This window comes from Coregonus clupeaformis, chromosome 26, assembly GCF_020615455.1.
Source record: "Coregonus clupeaformis isolate EN_2021a chromosome 26, ASM2061545v1, whole genome shotgun sequence".
Lineage (NCBI taxonomy): Eukaryota > Metazoa > Chordata > Actinopteri > Salmoniformes > Salmonidae > Coregonus > Coregonus clupeaformis.
In genome coordinates this window covers 47,606,315-47,624,963 of record NC_059217.1, presented here as the reverse complement: position 1 = coordinate 47,624,963, position 18,649 = coordinate 47,606,315, and the positions used below count along the sequence as shown (strand labels likewise).

At 45.0% G+C, this 18,649-nt stretch overlaps 1 protein-coding gene across 1 annotated transcript in view; it reads right to left on the bottom strand.

Annotated features, from left to right (window-relative positions):
- Window positions 1-18,649, bottom strand: part of LOC121540769 (myelin regulatory factor) — a 70,665-nt gene that overhangs the window by 32,360 nt on the left and 19,656 nt on the right. Inside the window, 1 exon segment of the mRNA XM_041849855.2 lies at window positions 17-107. Coding sequence (XP_041705789.2) covers window positions 17-107 — 91 coding nt within the window.

The following is an 18,649-nucleotide window of genomic DNA, read 5'->3' as shown; positions in this document are numbered from 1 at the left end:
GCTCTGAACCACTCACATGTCAGTGCTGTCGTCCTCCTTACTGATGTAGTCCTCCAGAATACTGGTGTCAATGTTCGCTGGCTCCAAGGAGCTGGTAATATCATGACCTGCAGAGAGACAGAGAGAGAGGCGGTTTGGGAATCTGTCACCACGTTCAAACATTTCCTCTTCTGATGCCAAACGGGATGTAGGATTCTAATTCGCTCTTTAGAGACGACATCATGGAGAATGGAGAACTGGGTCTGTACACCAACGACCGTGGGGTCTGAACACTGAGTCCAGACGGTGTAAGTGTGTGTGTGTGTGTGTGTGTGTGTGTGTGTGTGTGTGTGTGTGTGTGTGTGTGTGTGTGTGTGTGTGTGTGTGTGTGTGTGTGTGAGTGAGTTAGTGTGTGTGTGTGTGTGTGTGAGTGAGTGTATGTGTGAGTGATTGAGTGAGTGAGTGAGTGTGTGTGTGTGTGTGTGTGTGTGTGTGTGTGTGTGTGTGTGTGTGTGTGTGTGTGTGTGTGTGTGTGTGAGTGTGTGTGTGAGTGTGTGAGTGAGTGTGTGTGTGAGTGTGTGTGTGTTAGTGAGTGAGTGACTGAGTGTGTGTGTGTGTGTGAGTGAGTGAGTGAGTGAGTGAGTGAGTGAGTGAGTGAGTGAGTGAGTGAGTGAGTGAGTGAGTGAGTGAGTGTGTGTGTGCAGGAAGCTTGAACTAAGAGGTGAGTTGGTGTTGACAGGTGGTTTTATGTTTGGGTACAGGTGACTGTTAATTCATTATCCGGACATACCAAGTTCCCTCTTTTTCTGTCGTACTTTAAAAAAATTGTCCTAATATATAAAATTATACTACTACAATACTACATACTATTACTTTCATAAGTACCAAAATACATGCTACTACTTCACCTCCTCCTCCTCCTCCTCCTCCTCCTTCACCTCCTCCTCCTCCTCCTCTTCCTCCTCCTCCTCCTTCACCTCCTCCCTCCTCCTCCTCCTTCACCTTCTCCTCCTCCTCCTCCTCCTCCTCCTTCACCTCCTCCTCCTCATCATCATCATCTTCATCAGTGACTCTTTAAACTCTGCGTAGTTTACTGGGTATACTGGGAGCTGGTTTAAGTGTTGGCGTGTGAAATAATTAATCCCTCTATTCTTTCCCTCCTCTCACCACCACACCCCCTTTCATCCCCCACTCCACCTCTCACTCCAACCAGGGACGTGGGAGCATATTCACCCCTTCTCAGCCAAAGCTCCCCAAATCCCAAACACATGACCCAACCCCATAATCCCCATAAACACACACGCACACATATTTCCAATAGAAATTAACTTTTTTCTGTCACTAAAAGGTAACATTTCCCCCTTCCCATTTTTTGGGGGTAAAAACAGATGGGGGATTTCCATAAAAAAGTGAGTGAGTGTGAGAATAAAGAGGTGGAGAAGGGGTGGAGGGGGTTCTACCTGGAACCAAAAGGGTTCTACCTGGAACCAAAAGGGTTCTACCTGGAACAAAAAGGGTTCTTCAAAGGGTTCTCTCATTCTCCTATGGGGAGAAGTACCCTTTTTGGTTCTAGATAGCAACTTTTTCTCTGTACCCACAAAACCCCAGACCTCTCCCTCGCTCTCTCTCTCTTTCTTTCTTGCTCTCCCCCTTCCCAGTCTTTGATAGATTAAGCTGCTACTCAGTTCGGAATGTCAAGAATTTATCTGTTAGTGTTGGATAAACTATTTTCTTTCTCTCTCTCTCTCTCTTCACCCTCTGTCTCAAAACCCTCGCAATTTCAAATCTCACTGATCAGTGCTTAGGCACCGCTCAGTCTCTCCCTGACAAGGAAGAGAGCAAGATAGAGCGTGAAAATCAGTTCTAGATGGGATATCTTGAGATTCAAAGTTATTGGTTCACTCTTATAAATAAGGTACTATCTAGAACCTAAACGTTTTTGGGGGCTGTCCCCATAGGAGAACTCTCTGGAACCCAAAAGAGTTCTACCTGAAAACAAAAAGGGTTCTACCTGGAACCAAAAGGGTTCTACCTGGAACCAAAAGGGTTCTACCTGGAACCAAAAGGGTTCTACCCGGAACCAAAAGGGTTCTACCTGGAACCAAAAGGGTTCTACCTGGAACCAAAAGAGTTCTACCTGGAACCAAAAAGGGTTCTACCTGTAAACAAAAGGGTTTCCTATGGGGACAGCCGAATAACCCTTTTGGAACCCTTTATATCTAGGAGTGTAGGACAATGGAAAGTCTGCAAAACAATTCAGCAAATGCCTTCATCTTGAGATGAGAAGTTATTCAGCAACTCTTGATGGGACAAGGGAAGTTTGCTTGAAAGTTTTGCAAATGCCTTCAACAGGGTATTTCAGACTGGGTGTCTTACCTAAAGCCTCGTTCACACTGCACTTAGCCTTGGGCTAACAGCTGCCTTAGCCTGGGGCTAAGAACCATGCTGTGTAAAAAGGCCTATGGAGTGTTGTTGTCAAGCCCCATCAGGATGGTTTATTATCCAGTTAATTAACTTATTCCAAGGTCAGAAACCAGCCACGGTGGTCAACAAAGCAGCCTGGGGGGTCTGTAACAGCTAAGAGCTCCAGTGCTGAGGTCAGTAACATCTCCCCGGTGTTACTGAGGTCAGTGATATCTCCCCGGTGTTACTGAGGTCAGTGATATCTCCCCGGTGTTACTGAGGTATCACATCACATACATTAGTCAACGGTTGAACGACTGTTCATCAAGTTTCAAGTTTTATTAGTCGTACGTACAGGATACACATGGTGTACACCGTCCAATGAAATGCTTACTTTCAGGTTCCTTCTGGACAATGCAACAACAATAATACATAATAAAAGGTAAGAATACCAATATAAAGTAAATGGATCAGTAGAACAGAATAGACATTTAGCATCAGTATAATCCAGGAAGACAACATTTATAGGCCAATATTTATACATGTTTTGGGTGCAAGTGTTTAAATTGTGCAGTATTTAGCAATCATAATAAGAGTCTGGTAGCAGCAGTTGTATGTGTGTGTAGCATGAATGTGTGTGTGTGTGTGTGTGTGTGTGTGTGTGTGTGTGTGTGTGTGTGTGTGTGTGTGAGTGAGTGCATGTGTGCTAAGGTGCAGAGAATCAGAGCAGGTGGTCAGTCCAGTTCAAGTGTTCAGCAGTCTGATAGCTAGTAGATAGAAACTGTCTCTGAGCCTGTTGGTATCAGACCTCATGCTCCGGTACAGTCTGATGGCTTGTAGATAGAAACTGTCTCTGAGCCTGTTGGTATCAGACCTCATGCTCCGATACAGTCTGATGGCTTGTAGATAGAAACTGTCTCTGAGCCTGTTGGTATCAGACCTCATGCTCCGGTACCATCTGATGGCTTGTAGATAGAAATTGTCTCTGAGCCTGTTGGTATCAGACCTCATGCTCCGGTACCGTCTGATGGCTTGTAGATAGAAACTGTCTCTGAGCCTGTTGGTATCAGACCTCATGCTCCGGTACCGTCTGATGGCTTGTAGATAGAAACTGTCTCTGAGCCTGTTGGTATCAGACCTCATGCTCCGGTACCGTCTGATGGCTTGTAGATAGAAACTGTCTCTGAGCCTGTTGGTATCAGACCTCATGCTCCGGTACCGTCTGGCTGACAGTAAGGGAGAGAACAGCTCGTGGCTGGGGGGTGTGGGGGGTCCTTGATGATGCTGCGGTACTTCCTCAGGCACCGTTTCTAGGAGATGTCCTGAATGGGGTGGGAACATGGTCCCAGTGATGTCCTGGATGGGTGGGAACATGGTCCCAGTGATGTACTGGATGGGGTGGGAACATGGTCCCAGTGATGTCCTGGATGGGTGGGAACATGGTCCCAGTGATGTCCTGGATGGGTGGGAACATGGTCCCAGTGATGTCCTGGATGGGGTGGGAACATGGTCCCAGTGATGTACTGGATGGGGTGGGAACATGGTCCCAGTGATGTCCTGGATGGGGTGGGAACATGGTCCCAGTGATGTACTGGATGGGGTGGGAACATGGTCCCAGTGATGTCCTGGATGGGGTGGGAACATGGTTCCAGTGATGTCCTGGATGGGTGGGAACATGGTCCCAGTGATGTCCTGGATGGGTGGGAACATGGTCCCAGTGATGTTCTGGATGGGGTGGGAACATGGTCCCAGTGATGTACTGGATGGGGTGGGAACATGGTCCCAGTGATGTACTGGATGGGGTGGGAACATGGTCCCAGTGATGTCCTGGATGGGTGGGAACATGGTCCCAGTGATGTCCTGGATAGGGTGGGAACATGGTCCCAGTGATGTCCTGGATGGGTGGGAACATGGTCCCAGTGATGTCCTGGATGGGTGGGATCATGGTCCCATTGATGTCCTGGATGGGTGGGAACATGGTCCCAGTGATGTCCTGGATGGGTGGGAACATGGTCCCAGTGATGTCCTGGATGGGTGGGAACATGGTCCCAGTGATGTCCTGGATGGGGTGGGAACATGGTCCCAGTGATGTACTGGATGGGGTGGGAACATGGTCCCAGTGATGTCCTGGATGGGGTGGGAACATGGTCCCAGTGATGTACTGGATGGGGTGGGAACATGGTCCCAGTGATGTCCTGGATGGGTGGGAACATGGTTCCAGTGATGTCCTGGATGGGTGGGAACATGGTCCCAGTGATGTCCTGGATGGGGTGGGAACATGGTCCCAGTGATGTCCTGGATGGGGTGGGAACATGGTCCCAGTGATGTACTGGATGGGGTGGGAACATGGTCCCAGTGATGTACTGGATGGGGTGGGAACATGGTCCCAGTGATGTCCTGGATGGGTGGGAACATGGTCCCAGTGATGTCCTGGATGGGGTGGGAACATGGTCCCAGTGATGTCCTGGATGGGTGGGAACATGGTCCCAGTGATGTCCTGGATGGGTGGGAACATGGTCCCAGTGATGTCCTGGATGGGGTGGGAACATGGTCCCAGTGATGTCCTGGATGGGTGGGAACATGGTCCCAGTGATGTCCTGGATGGGGTGGGAACATGGTCCCAGTGATGTACTGGATGGGGTGGGAACACGGTCCCAGTGATGTCCTGGATGGGTGGGAACACGGTCCCAGTGATGTACTGGGCCATCTTCACCACCCGCTGGAGGTCCTTGCAGTCGTGGACGGAGCAATTCCTGTACCAGGCCGTGATGTAACCGGTCAGGAGGCTCTTGATGGTTCAGCGGTAGTATTTGGAGAGGACCCGGGGTGGCATGCCAAATTTCTTCAGCCGCCTTAGGAAGTAGAGATGCTGTTGCGCCCTCTTGACAAGAGTGGTGGTGTTGTTGGTCCATGACAAGTCCTCGGTGATGTGGACGCCAAGGAACTTAAAACATTGTGACTCTCTCTACTGCGGTCACGTTGATGTGAATCTGAGTGTTTTCATCAATCATCTCTCTCTCTGTTTCTTTCAGTTTCCCTCTCTCTCTCTCTCTCTCTCTCTCTCTCTCTCTCTCTCTCTCTCTCTCTCTCTCTCTCTCTCTCTCTCTCTCTCTCTCTCTCTCTCTCTCTCCTCTTTCCCCATTCAACATGTCATATGTGGGGGCAGATTGGCCTTCTGGCAAATGCTAGATGGGCTGGACAATTTTTTGTTGGGTGGTTTGGTCAAGTTTTACACACACATAAATGTTGTTTTCATATAAATATTCTGACAGGCTGAGCCGAGGTCACGCAAACTCACATTCAAAGTAAAACGTGGCATCAGCAAAGAGAGCTGCTCCGACTCCGTCATCAGTTAGATCATGGATGGTAAAGAACAGACAGGGTTTCATCAGTTAGATCATTGGTAGAGCATGGCGCTTGTAACGCCAGGGTAGTGGGTTCGATCCCCGGGACCACCCATACGTAAAAATGTATGCACACATGACTGTAAGTCGCTTTGGATAAAAGCGTCTGCTAAATGGCATATTATTTATTATTTATAAAGGACAGACAGGGTGTCATCAGTTAGATCATGGATGGTAAAGAACAGACAGGGTTTCTATACGTAGAAACATTATACATTGTCACCTATTATTTTGGCGGCTAAAACTATGATTTGGTCAAACAGTAAAGTTTCTTCTCCTCATGATTCCTGTAATGAAAGTGTTTGTCCTGCCCTGCCCCTCGCTGGGGCCTGCTGCTGTCAAAATCAAAGTGTTTGTCCTTCATGTCTTAAAGTAATGATGGACTGTTGTTTCTCTTTCCTTATTTGAGCTGTTCTTGCCATAATATGGACTTGGTTTTTTACCAAATAGGGCTATCTTCTGTATACCCCCCACCTCCCATCTTGTCACAACACAACTGATTGGCTCAAACGCAATAAGAAGGAAAGAAATTCCACAAATTAACTTTTAAGAAGGCACACCTGTTACTTGAAATGCATTCCAGGTGACTACCACATGAAGCTGGTTGAGAGAATGCGAAGAGTTTGCAAAGCTGTCATCAAGGAAATAGTCAAAATAAAGAAAAAGCCCTGGAATGAGAGTAGGTGTGTCCAAACTTTTGACTGGTACTTTATATGTCATTCATCTCTATTGAACAAAAAACATTCTGGAAATTCCGGAGTCCTATTTCGAAAAATAGCAACTGTAATCTAATTGTCAACCCAAAAATGCATGGCAGTCACTGGATTAGGTTGCACATAAAAATATCTTGAATCATGAATTCTTGCTTGGACGTGTTAGATTAAACAAAGTTTTTCTTGAAAACCTTAGTAGTCAATTCATTATACTTGTTAATAGAGCACTGTGAATGACGTTGTGATGATTATGGGCTTGTCTCACCAACTGTAAAAGTTAGTGGCACCCAACAGGCTCTAGTTTAATCTAATCTTGACTATTGACATGGTCCAAGTGCTTCCAAGAAGGACCTAGAAAAGCTGCAGCCGGCCCAGAACAGAGCAGAACATCTTGCCCTTCAATGTACACAGATGGCTAATGTCAAACGGTATGCACGTCAGTCTCTTTTGGCTCAAAGTAGAGGAGAGATTGACTGCATCAATTCTCTTGTTTTTGAGAGAAATGTAAATTTGTTGAGAATTCTATATTGTCTGTAAAATCAACTTACGTGTCACACAGCTCTGATAGACATACTTACCCCACCAGACATGCCACCAGGGGTCTCTTCGCTGTCCCCAAATCCAGAGTGAATTAAAGGCAACGTACAGTATTATATATGATCACATGGAACTGCCTTCCACCTAAAAAAAGGAACACCTCAAAGCACAATGCCTCTCCTCTATTTGATCTAAATAACTCTTATTATATGTATATGTACTAATGTGTGGGTAACTGTCAGTAATAGGTAACTGTCAGTAATGTGTAACTGTCAATAATATGTAACTGTCAGTCATGTGTAACTGTCAGTAATGTGTAACTGTCAGTAATGTGTAACTGTCAGTAATGTGTAATTGTCAGTAATGTGTAACTGTCAGTAATGTGTAACTGTCAGTAATGTGTAACTGTCTGTAATATGTAATTGTCAGTAATGTGTAACCGTCAGTAATGTGTAACTGTCAAAAATATGTAACTGTCAGTTATATGTAACTGTCAGTCATGTGTAACTGTCTGTAACATACAACTGTCAGTAATGTGTAACTGTCAGTCATGTGTAATTGTCAGTAATGTGTAACTGTCAGTAATGTGTAATTGTCAGTAATGTGTAACTGTCAGTAATGTGTAACTGTCAGTAATATGTAACTGTCAGTAATGTGTAACTGTCAATAATATGTAACTGTCAGTCATGATTAACTGTCAGTAATGTGTAACTGTCAGCCATGTGTAACTGTCAGTTATATGTAACTGTCAGTCATGTGTAACTGTCTGTAATATACAACTGTCAGTAATGTGTAACTGTCAGTAATGTGTAATTGTCAGTAATGTGTAACTGTCAGTAATGTGTAATTGTCAGTAATGTGTAACTGTCAGTAATATGTAACTGTCAGTAATGTATAACTGTCAATCATATGTAACTGTCAGTCATGTGTAACTGTCAGTAATGTGTAACTGTCAGTAATATGTAACTGTCAGTTATATGTAACTGTCAGTAATGTGTAACTGTCAGTAATGTGTAACTGTCAGTAATGTGTAACTTTTCATAATGTGTAACTGTCAGTCATGTGTAACTGTCAGTAATTTGTAACTGTCAGTCACGTGTAACTGTCAGTCACGTGTAACTGTCAGTCATGTGTAACTGTCAGTCATGTGTAACTGTCAGTCACGTGTAACTGTCAGTAATGGGTAACTGTCAGTAATATGTAACTATCAGTAATGTGTAACTGTCAATAATATGTAACTGTCAGTCATGTGTAACTGTCAGTAATGTGTAACTGTCAGTAATGTGTAACTGTCAATAATATGTAACTGTCAGTCACGTGTAACTGTCAGTAATGGGTAACTGTCAGTAATATGTAACTGTCAGTAATGTGTAACTGTCAATAATATGTAACTGTCAGTTATATGTAACTGTCAGTAATGTGTAACTGTCAGTAATGTGTAACTGTCAGTAATGTGTAACTTTCCATAATGTGTAACTGTCAGTCATGTGTAACTGTCAGTAATTTGTAACTGTCAGTCACATGTAACTGTCAGTCACGTGTAACTGTCAGTAATGTGTAACTGTCAGTCACGTGTAACTGTCAGTCACGTGTAACTGTCAGTCACGTGTAACTGTCAGTAATGTGTAACTGTCAGTCATGTGTAACTGTCAGTCACGTGTAACTGTCAGTAATGGGTAACTGTCAGTAATATGTAACTGTCAGTAATGTGTAACTGTCAATAATATGTAACTGTCAGTCATGTGTAACTGTCAGTAATGTGTAACTGTCAGTAATGTGTAACTGTCAATAATATGTAACTGTCAGTCACGTGTAACTGTCAGTCACGTGTAACTGTCAGTAATGGGTAACTGTCAGTAATATGTAACTGTCAGTAATGTGTAACTGTCAATAATATGTAACTGTCAGTCATGTGTAACTGTCAGTAATGTGTAACTGTCAGTAATGTGTAACTGTCAATAATATGTAACTGTCAGTAATGGGTAACTGTCAGTAATATGTAACTGTCAGTAATGTGTAACTGTCAATAATATGTAACTGTCAGTAATGTGTAACTGTCCGTAATGTGTAACTGTCAGTAATATGTAACTGTCAGTAATGTTTAACTGTCAGTAATGTGTAACTGTCAGTCATGTGTAACTGTCCGTAATGTGTAACTTTCCATAATGTGTAACTGTCCGTAATGTGTAACTGTCAGTAATGTGTAACTGTCAGTCATGTGTAACTGTCAGTCATGTGTAACTGTCAGTAATGTCTAACTGTCCGTAATGTGTAACTGTCAGTGGTGTGTAACTGTCAGTAATATGTAACTGTCAGTAATGTGTAATTGTCAGTAATGTGTAATTGTCAGTAATGTGTAATTGTCAGTAATGTGTAACTGTCAGTAATGTGTAACTGTCATTAATGTGTAATTGTCAGTAATGTGTAATTGTCAGTAATGTGTAATTGTCAGTAATATGTAACTGTCAATAATATGTAACTGTCAGTCATGTGTAACTGTCAGTAATGTGTAACTGTCAGTAATGTGTAACTGTCAGTAATATGTAACTGTCAGTAATGTGTAACTGTCAGTAATGTGTAACTGTCAGTAATATTTAATTGTCAGTAATGTGTAACTGTCAGTAATGTGTAACTGTCAGTAATGTGTAACTGTCAGTAATATGTAACTGTTAGTAATGTGTAACTGTCAGTAATGCGTAACTGTCAGTCATGTGTAACTGTCAGTAATGTGTAACTGTCAGTAATGCGTAACTGTCAGTCATGTGTAACTGTTAGTAATGCATAACTGTCAGTATAACCTTTTTTGGTTCCATTGTTCTTATTTAAAATGTGTGTAGTTCAGTCCTTGACCTGTTCTTGTCTATTGATGTTCTGTATCATGTTCTATGTTGTGTGTGGACCCCAGGAAGAGTAGCTGCTGCTTCAGCAACAGTTAATGGGGCTCCTACTAACTAGTAAACACACCAGAGTAAACTGTTAGTCTGGAGCCCTTTGATAGTTATTAACACTTATGATAGGTGTTGATTCAGGGGAACATATGACAGGCACTAATTAGCTATATAGCCAAAGTCATTAGCTTGGCTTTTATAACGTATAAGGCTTAAGCAGACCGACAGACAGACAGACAGACAGACAGACAGACAGACAGACAGACAGACAGACAGACAGACAGACAGACAGACAGGCAGGCAGGCAGGCAGGCAGACAGACAGACAGACAGACAGACAGACAGACAGACAGACAGACAGACAGACAGACAGACAGACAGGCAGGCAGGCAGGCAGGCAGGCAGGCAGGCAGACAGGCAGACAGACAAAAAGAAAAGTGACAGCAGAGAAGATGCTAAGACAGACAGACAGCCCAACAGGGAGGCTAACCAAATGTCTAGAGCAGAGGAACAGTTATAGTGGTGAGTTGTATCTCCAGACAGAGGAACAGTTATAGTGGTGAGTTGTATCTCCAGACAGAGGAACAGTTATAGCGGTGAGTTGTATCTCCAGACAGAGGAACAGTTATAGCGGTGAGTTGTATCTCCAGACAGAGGAACAGTTATAGCGGTGAGTTGTATCTCCAGACAGAGGAACAGTTATAGTGGTGAGTTGTATCTCCAGACAGAGGAACAGTTATAGTGGTGAGTTGTATCTCCAGACAGAGGAACAGTTATAGTGGTGAGTTGTATCTCCAGACAGAGGAACAGTTATAGTGGTGAGTTGTATCTCCAGACAGAGGAACAGTTATAGTGGTGAGTTGTATCTCCAGACAGAGGAACAGTTATAGTGGTGAGTTGTATCTCCAGACAGAGGAACAGTTATAGTGGTGAGTTGTATCTCCAGACAGAGGAACAGTTATAGTGGTGAGTTGTATCTCCAGACAGAGGAACAGTTATAGTGGTGAGTTGTATCTCCAGACAGAGGAACAGTTATAGTGGTGAGTTGTATCTCCAGACAGAGGAACAGTTATAGCGGTGAGTTGTATCTCCTCCAGTGTTTTTTTTTTTTTTTTTACATGTTGTATTTATTTTAAACAAGAGCTGGTTCGAAAGAGGAGGAGGACCATGTCTCCCCAGTCACTGGTACAGAAACACTGTACTGTACTCTCAGTGTTATGTCAGCACTACTGCCTGTGTCTCAGTAGGGTGTGTGGGGTCAGGGTGTGTGTGTGGGGTCAGGGTGTGTGTGGGGTCAGGGTGTGTGTGTGGGGGGAGGGGAGGGGGTGTGGCTGGTGGGGTGAGTTGGCTGAGCCCAGTGATGTGGGCTGGTGTGGATAAAATGCCAGGGCCGAATTCTTGTCCCCAGTCATCGAAGTAGTGCCCCACATGGGGAATAGGGTGACATTTGGGACAAAGTCCAACTCTATGGGTCCAGACACAGTCACTTGTCTTGGAAATAAAAATATAAATGGTCAGTTGTAGGTTGAGGTTTGTGAATACATGTCAGAGCCAGGGGGAAGGGGGAGGAGGAGAGGGGGAGGGGAGAGGAGAGGAGGAGGAGAAGGATGGTTTTCCCTTAAATAAAGTCCAGATGTGCACCCCACCCAAACTGGCAGTAAATTCAGGCTGGCAGGACTGATAACCGGAGAGGGAGAGACTGAGAGAGGGAGGGGAGGGAGAGAGGGAGGCGGAGACAGTAGGGTGAGAGGGAGGGGGAGATGAAAGAAGGCATGTAAGAGAGGGAGGGGGAGGTGAATAGGGGGAGGGTAAGGGAGAGAGAGAGAGAGAGAGAGAGAGAGAGAGAGAGAGAGAGAGAGAGAGAGAGAGAGAGAGAGAGAGAGAGAGAGAGAGAGAGAGAGAGAGAGAGAGAGAGAGAGAGAGAGAGAGAGAGAGACAGAGAGACAGAGAGACAGAGAGACAGAGAGACAGAGAGACAGAGAGAGAGAGAGAGAGAGAGAGGAGAATATAACAGAATGATATAGTGAGAGACATTAGGAAAGAGTGATCCATTCTACAGAAAGTATAGAAAAGTGACGGCTTCTCATTGAAGAGGAAAGACAGAGACGATAGGTTTGAACACGGGATGACAACAAGAGAACTTCATCAAAATAGATCCAACCTGTACTCTGCTTCTAATAGATCGCTACACGAATCCAACCTGTACTCCGCTTCTCAAGACCAACTATGTGGTGATAATGTAACCTACAGTACAGGCAGTAAGTCACCCAGTTATCTGAGTTTGATATACGGTGGACACCAGACTGGTGGATGCTCGGTCCCCTTCGACACTAAAACTACAACATCCTTTCTATCTTTGTGTTTTATCGCCGACGCTGCGGTCATTCTGAACGTTCAATTATTAGTTATTTCTGTTTTTTGTGTCTGTCCGGTAATGTAAACTACACCGAAGGGTATAATAATGTAACCTATAGGGTCTGTAAGCAGTGCATCACTACTATAGTAGAGTTTGAAATAGTGTCGATGGATACTAGATAAATAAATATCTCTGGCTCTCCTCCATGTCCTGCTCTGTCCAGCTGTGGCCAACAGGGAACAACGCTATGATTGTCAAGACAACGACCGTACAGACAGACAGACAGACTGCCCTTTTCAGATTAGGACTAGGGAAGGGGACAGTGTGTGTGTGTGTGTGTGTGTGTGTGTGTGTGTGTGTGTGTGTGTGTGTGTGTGCGTGCGTGTGTGTGTGTGCGTGTGTGTGTGTGTGTGTGTGTGTGTGTGTGTGTGTGTGTGTGTGTGTGTGTGTGTGTGTGTGTGTGTGTGTGTGTGTGTGTGTGTGTGTGTGTGTGTGTGTGTGTGTGTGTGTGTGTGTGTTATAACAGCGTTTCAATGCCTGAATTGTCCACTGTGTAATAACCCCAGATGAACACAAACAGAGGAGGTTCAGTGTGTGTGTGTGCATTAATCATGACTCATATCAACCTAATGTCTGTCCCCCTGATTCCTCTTGCAGCAGAACACTAACCAATGCCATTGTACAATGAGTATACAAAATATTAAGAACACCTGCTCTTTCCGTGACATAGACTGACCAGGTGAATCCAGAGGAAAGCTATGATCCCTTGATGATGTCACCTGTTAAATCGAGTTCAATCAGTGTAGATGAAGGGGAGGAGACGGGTTAAAGAAGGATTTTTTAAGCCTTGAGACAATTGAGACATGGATTGTGTATGTGTGCCATTCAGAGGGTGAATGAGCAAGACAAAAGATTTAAGTGCCTTTGAACGGGGTATGGTAGTAGGTGCCAGGCGCACCGGTTTGAGTGTGTCAAGAACTGCAACGCTGCTGGGTTTTTCACACTCAACAGTTTCCCGTGTGTATCAAGAATGGTCCACCAAGCCAACTTGAAACAAATGTGGGAAGCATTGGAGTCAACGTGGGCCAGCATCCCTGTGGAACGCTTTCGACACCTTGTAGATTCCAAGCCCCCGACAAATTGAGGCTGTTCTGAGGGCAAAAGGGGGGGGGGTGCAACTCAATATTAGGAAAGTGTTCTTAATGTTTTGTCCACTCTCAGTTTAGACGTAAGAGCATATGAGTCTTGTTTTACAGTCTTCGGGTTTGACTCGACCAGGGATCGAACCCACAACCTTCCAATCTCAGGGAAGACTCTCAGGCACTGGGTGGCCACGGAGTTGTTTCCAATAGCAACGTAGCACAGAATAACACAATGATAACTTTGTATGATAGTTCAGAATTCACTCACTCATTTGTGCAGCAGACTACAGTATAGTACAGCATAGTGCAGCGTTTCACAAACTCAGTCCTCTGGACCCCAAGGGGTGCACGTTTCGGTTGTTTTTTTTGCCCTAGAACTTCACAACTGATTCAAATAATCATCTAATCATCAAACTTTGATTATTTGAATCAGCTGTGTAGCGCTAGGGGGGAAAAATACAAACAAAAAAAAACCCTTGGGGTCCCCAGGACTGTTTTTAGGAAACTCTGGTATAGTGTATCAATGCTGCCTGCTCTGTGGAAGCAAATGCTTTAAATTGTTTGTGTGTGTGTGTGTGTGTGTGTGTGTGTGTGTGTGTGTGTGTGTGTGTGTGTGTGTGTGTGTGTGTGGTGTGGTGTGTGTGTGTGTGTGTGTGTGTGTGTGTGTGTGTGTGTGTGTGTGTGTGTGTGTGTGTGTGTGTGTGTGTGTGTGTGTGTGTGTGTGTGTGTGTGTGTGTGTGTGTGTGTGTGTGTGTGTGTGGTGTGTTAATAATTAATCACATTCCCAGCAGCACATAGAGCAAAGTCCATAATATTAACACACTGTCAATATGACCTAGCATGACACACACACACACACACACACACACACACACACACACACACACTTGACAGTTTTAACCATAATCACAATATTGTTGTATCAAAATACAAGACTGCCACTGCACCCAAGTCATAAAACTGTATCACACTGTTAAAATACAAAGGGGTAACAAGTTACATCAATTAGAGAAACTGGTCACCTTAACTGGTCACCGTGTTCTCAACGGTCAGAGCGTGAGTAAAGCTATTCTTTCATTAGATGTCTATGAGTATCTTAAAGGGATACTTCACCCCTGCAATCTAAGTTAAAACGTTAACTATCCCTTTAAACCTCTTAGCTTCCTTGTCCTCCGCTCAACTAGAAAACCAATATATTGTATTTTCACAGGTCTGAGCAAGTATCGCAGTTCTGTCCTGAAATATTATATATTCGATTAGACCAATATAAATAAATACAAACCATAAAAAATAAAATAATAATCTGAAACCCATGTCTAAAGAACCACATATATAGAATTCAATCCAAAGGAAACCTCGAGATGAACAGGATGGAAAAAAGACCACGGTCAAATAACATGACTGACAGGAAACCCCCCATCAAAGACAGGAAACCCCCCATCAAAGACAGGAAACCCCCCATCAAAGACAGGAAACCCCCCATCAAAGACAGGAAACCCCCCATCAAAGACAGGAAACCACCCATCAAAGACAGGAAACTACCCATCAAAGACAGGAAACCCCCCATCAAAGACAGGAAACCCCCCATCAAAGACAGGAAACCCCCCATCAAAGACAGGAAACCACCCATCAAAGACAGGAAACCACCCATCAAAGACAGGAAACCCCCCATCAAAGACAGGAAACTACCCATCAAAGACAGGAAACCCCCATCAAAAACAGAGCACATAACGGTCTAGTGCGAGAGACAGACACACAGAGAGAGAGACAGAGATAGAGACAGACAGACACACAGAGAGAGACAGAGAGACAGAGAGAGAGATAGACAGATACAGCGACAGAGAGACAGAGAGAGAGAGAGAGAGAGACAGAGAGAGAGAGAGAGAGAGACAGAGAGAGAGAGATAGACAGAGAGACACAGAGAGAGAGAGAGACAGAGAGAGAGAGATAGACAGAGATAATCAGAGAGACAGAGATAATCAGGGTACCTGCGTGTAGCCAAAGCATGGTTCTGAAGATGAGAGAGAACGCCTGAACTGAAAACTGAGAAGATAAAATCCCTCTCAATTTTTCACATCATTCTTTCTCTACAGCCGCTGTGGTAACTCTTTGCTCTTTCCTCCTGAGACCTGCCTGAGATTAGTGTGTGTGTGTTTGTGTAGCGACCGTGTGCATGTGTGTGTGTGTGTGTGTTGTAATGGGGATTACTCCCCAGTCCAGTCATGAGACAGGGCTGTACCAGTCCGCCACACACAGCTCTTGTCGCACACCGGCACCCGACGCAACGGGCTGGTCGACCTAGCTCCAGGGATTAGGAGAGAGATAGAGGGAAGGAGAGAGAGAGAGGGGAGGGAATGGGAGAGAGAGTGGAGGACACACCAGCACTGGATGCACCGGGCCGGTCGACCTAGCTCCAGGGATTATGGGGAGCGATGGGGCTGGGACTGGGACATGGGAATATGGAGAGGTGGAAGGAGAGAGGGAAAGAGAGAAGGAGAGATGGAAGGAGGGAAGGTAGGTGGGAGGAGACAGAGAAAGAGGGAAGGAGGGATGGAGGGTGGGAAGGTAGGTGGGAGGAGACAGAGAAAGAGAGAAGGTGGGTGGGAAGGTAGGTGGGAGGAGACAGAGAAAGAGGGAATGGCAGGGCTGTGAATGATATACGGAGGGAGGGAATGATATACGGAGGGAGGGAATGATATACAGAGGGAGGGAATGATTTTAAATTTTTTACATTTTAGTCATTTAGCAGACGCTCTTATCCAGAGCGACTTACAGGAGCAATTAGGGTTAAGTGCCTTGCTTAAAGGCACATCGACAGACTTTTCACCTAGTCAGCTCGGGGATTAGAACCAGCGACCTTTCGGTTACTGGCACAACGCTCTTACCCACTAAGCTACCTGCCGCCCCAGGGGGGAATGATATACGGAGGGAGGGAATGGTATACGGAGGGAATGATATACGGAGGGAGGGAATGATATATACGGAGGGAGGGAATGATATACGGAGGGAATGATATATGGAGGGAGGGAATGATATACGGAGGGAGGGAATGATATACAGAGGGAGGGAATGGTATACAGAGGGAGGGAATGATATACAGAGGGAGGGAATGGTATACAGAGGGAGGGAATGATATACGGAGGGAGGGAATGATATACGGAGGGAGGGAATGGTATACGGAGGGAGGGAATGATATACGGAGGGAGGGAATGGTATACGGAGGGAGGGAATGATATACGGAGGGAGGGAATGATATACGGAGGGAGGGAATGGTATACGGAGGGAGGGAATGGTATACGGAGGGAGGGAATGGTATACGGAGGGAGGGAATGGTATACGGAGGGAGGGAATGAGGACATACACAAGCCACAGATTGTACTACTTATGGATTCAAACGGGAAATACATACAAGAAAACAAACTTTTAGACTTGAACAGCCTTTACGACCAGGTCCACCTATACAAGGCAGCAGTGCCCACCTTCGCCCGGACCCTAAAGGATATCGCCCTCAACCGCAGCCCCAACACCTCACACAGGAGCAACAGATCAACAGACACCCCGCCCAGACCAGCGAGACACTCTCCCAGAACTGCGGGTACCCCCCCCCCTCCCCGGACCTACACAGAGCAGAGGACCCACGCCGAGAGGACCTACATCCAGACCACAGGACCACCAACAACATCCACTCCCCCACCCCACCCCAACCAATCAATACCCCCCAAGTCAACCCACACCCCATTTAGGCCCCCTCAGATCAGACCTATGCCCCTCCTACCCACCCCAGGCCCCCCACTCCCACAAAGAGCGCCTCAAAATGAAAGTCACACATATGCCCAGGCCGTGAGCAGGCAAACAGGCCCAACCCCCACTCTTACACTAGCCCAGGCCAATGGCATGTACCAGATGCTCAGCAGGCTCTGCTCACACTTACTGGCCTGAGGCCAAACCACACGACTAACAACATTGGACACTTTATGGAACACAAAGCCTTCACTATCTCATCCTGGAATATCCAAGGCCTGAGGTCATCTGCCTTTGGACTAAAGAGCAGGAACCTGGACTTCACCAAATAAATTTGAAATACAGACATTGTCATCCTACAAGAAACATGGTATAGAAGAGACGGACCCACTGGTGGCCCTCTAGGTAACAGAGAGCTGGTAGTCCCATCCACCAAACTACCAGGTGTGAAACGGGGAAGAGACTCAGGGGGTATGCTAATTTGGTATAGAGCAGACCTAACTCACTCTATTAAATTAATCAAAACAGGATCATTTTACATTTGGCTGGAAATTCAAAAGGAAATGATCTCAACAGAGAAAAATGTCCTCCTGTGTGCTACCTATATCTCCCCACTAGAATCACAATACTTTAATGAAGACAGCTTCTCCATCCTAGAGGGGGAAATCAATAATTAATAAGACAGCATGACAGAAAACAGTTCATTGTGATTGAAGACGCCATGGAATCAAATAACTTCTGGGAAAATTGGAACACACTAAACAAACAACACGAAGTGTTATCGATCCAAAATGGAGATAAATGGAGAAACCACTTCTTCAACCTTTTTGGCCATTTAACAAAGAGCAAAAACATAGACATTACCATTTGCAAAACTTAGAATCAGCTGTTAAAGACTACCAGAACCCACTGGATTATCCAACCCAAAAAGGCCTGTGGTGTTGATGGTATACTGTACTTAATGAAACGATAAAATATACAGACCACAAATTCAAATGGCCTATTCTTAAACTTTTTAACATAATCCCCAGCTCTGGCATCTTCCCCCAATATTTGGCACCAAGGTCTGATCACCCCAATACACAAAAGCGGATACAAATTTGACCCCAATAATTATTGTGGAATATGCGTCAGCAGCAAACTCTGAAAAATCCTCTGCATTATCATCAACAGCAGTCTCCAACATTTCCTCAGTGAAAACAACGTCCTGAGCAAATGTCAAATTGGCTTCTTACCAAAATACCATACGACAGACCACGTATACACCCTGCACACCCTTATCGACAAACAAAACGAAAGCAAAGTCTTCTCATGCTTTGTTGATTTCAAAAAAGCTTTTGACTCAATTGCTATACAAATTGATGGAAAGCGGTGATGGGGGGAAAGCATAAAATCTATGTACACAAACAACAAGTGTGCAGTTAAAATTGACAATAAACACACACATTTATTTCCTCAGGGCCGTGGGGTGAGATCCACCCTCTTCA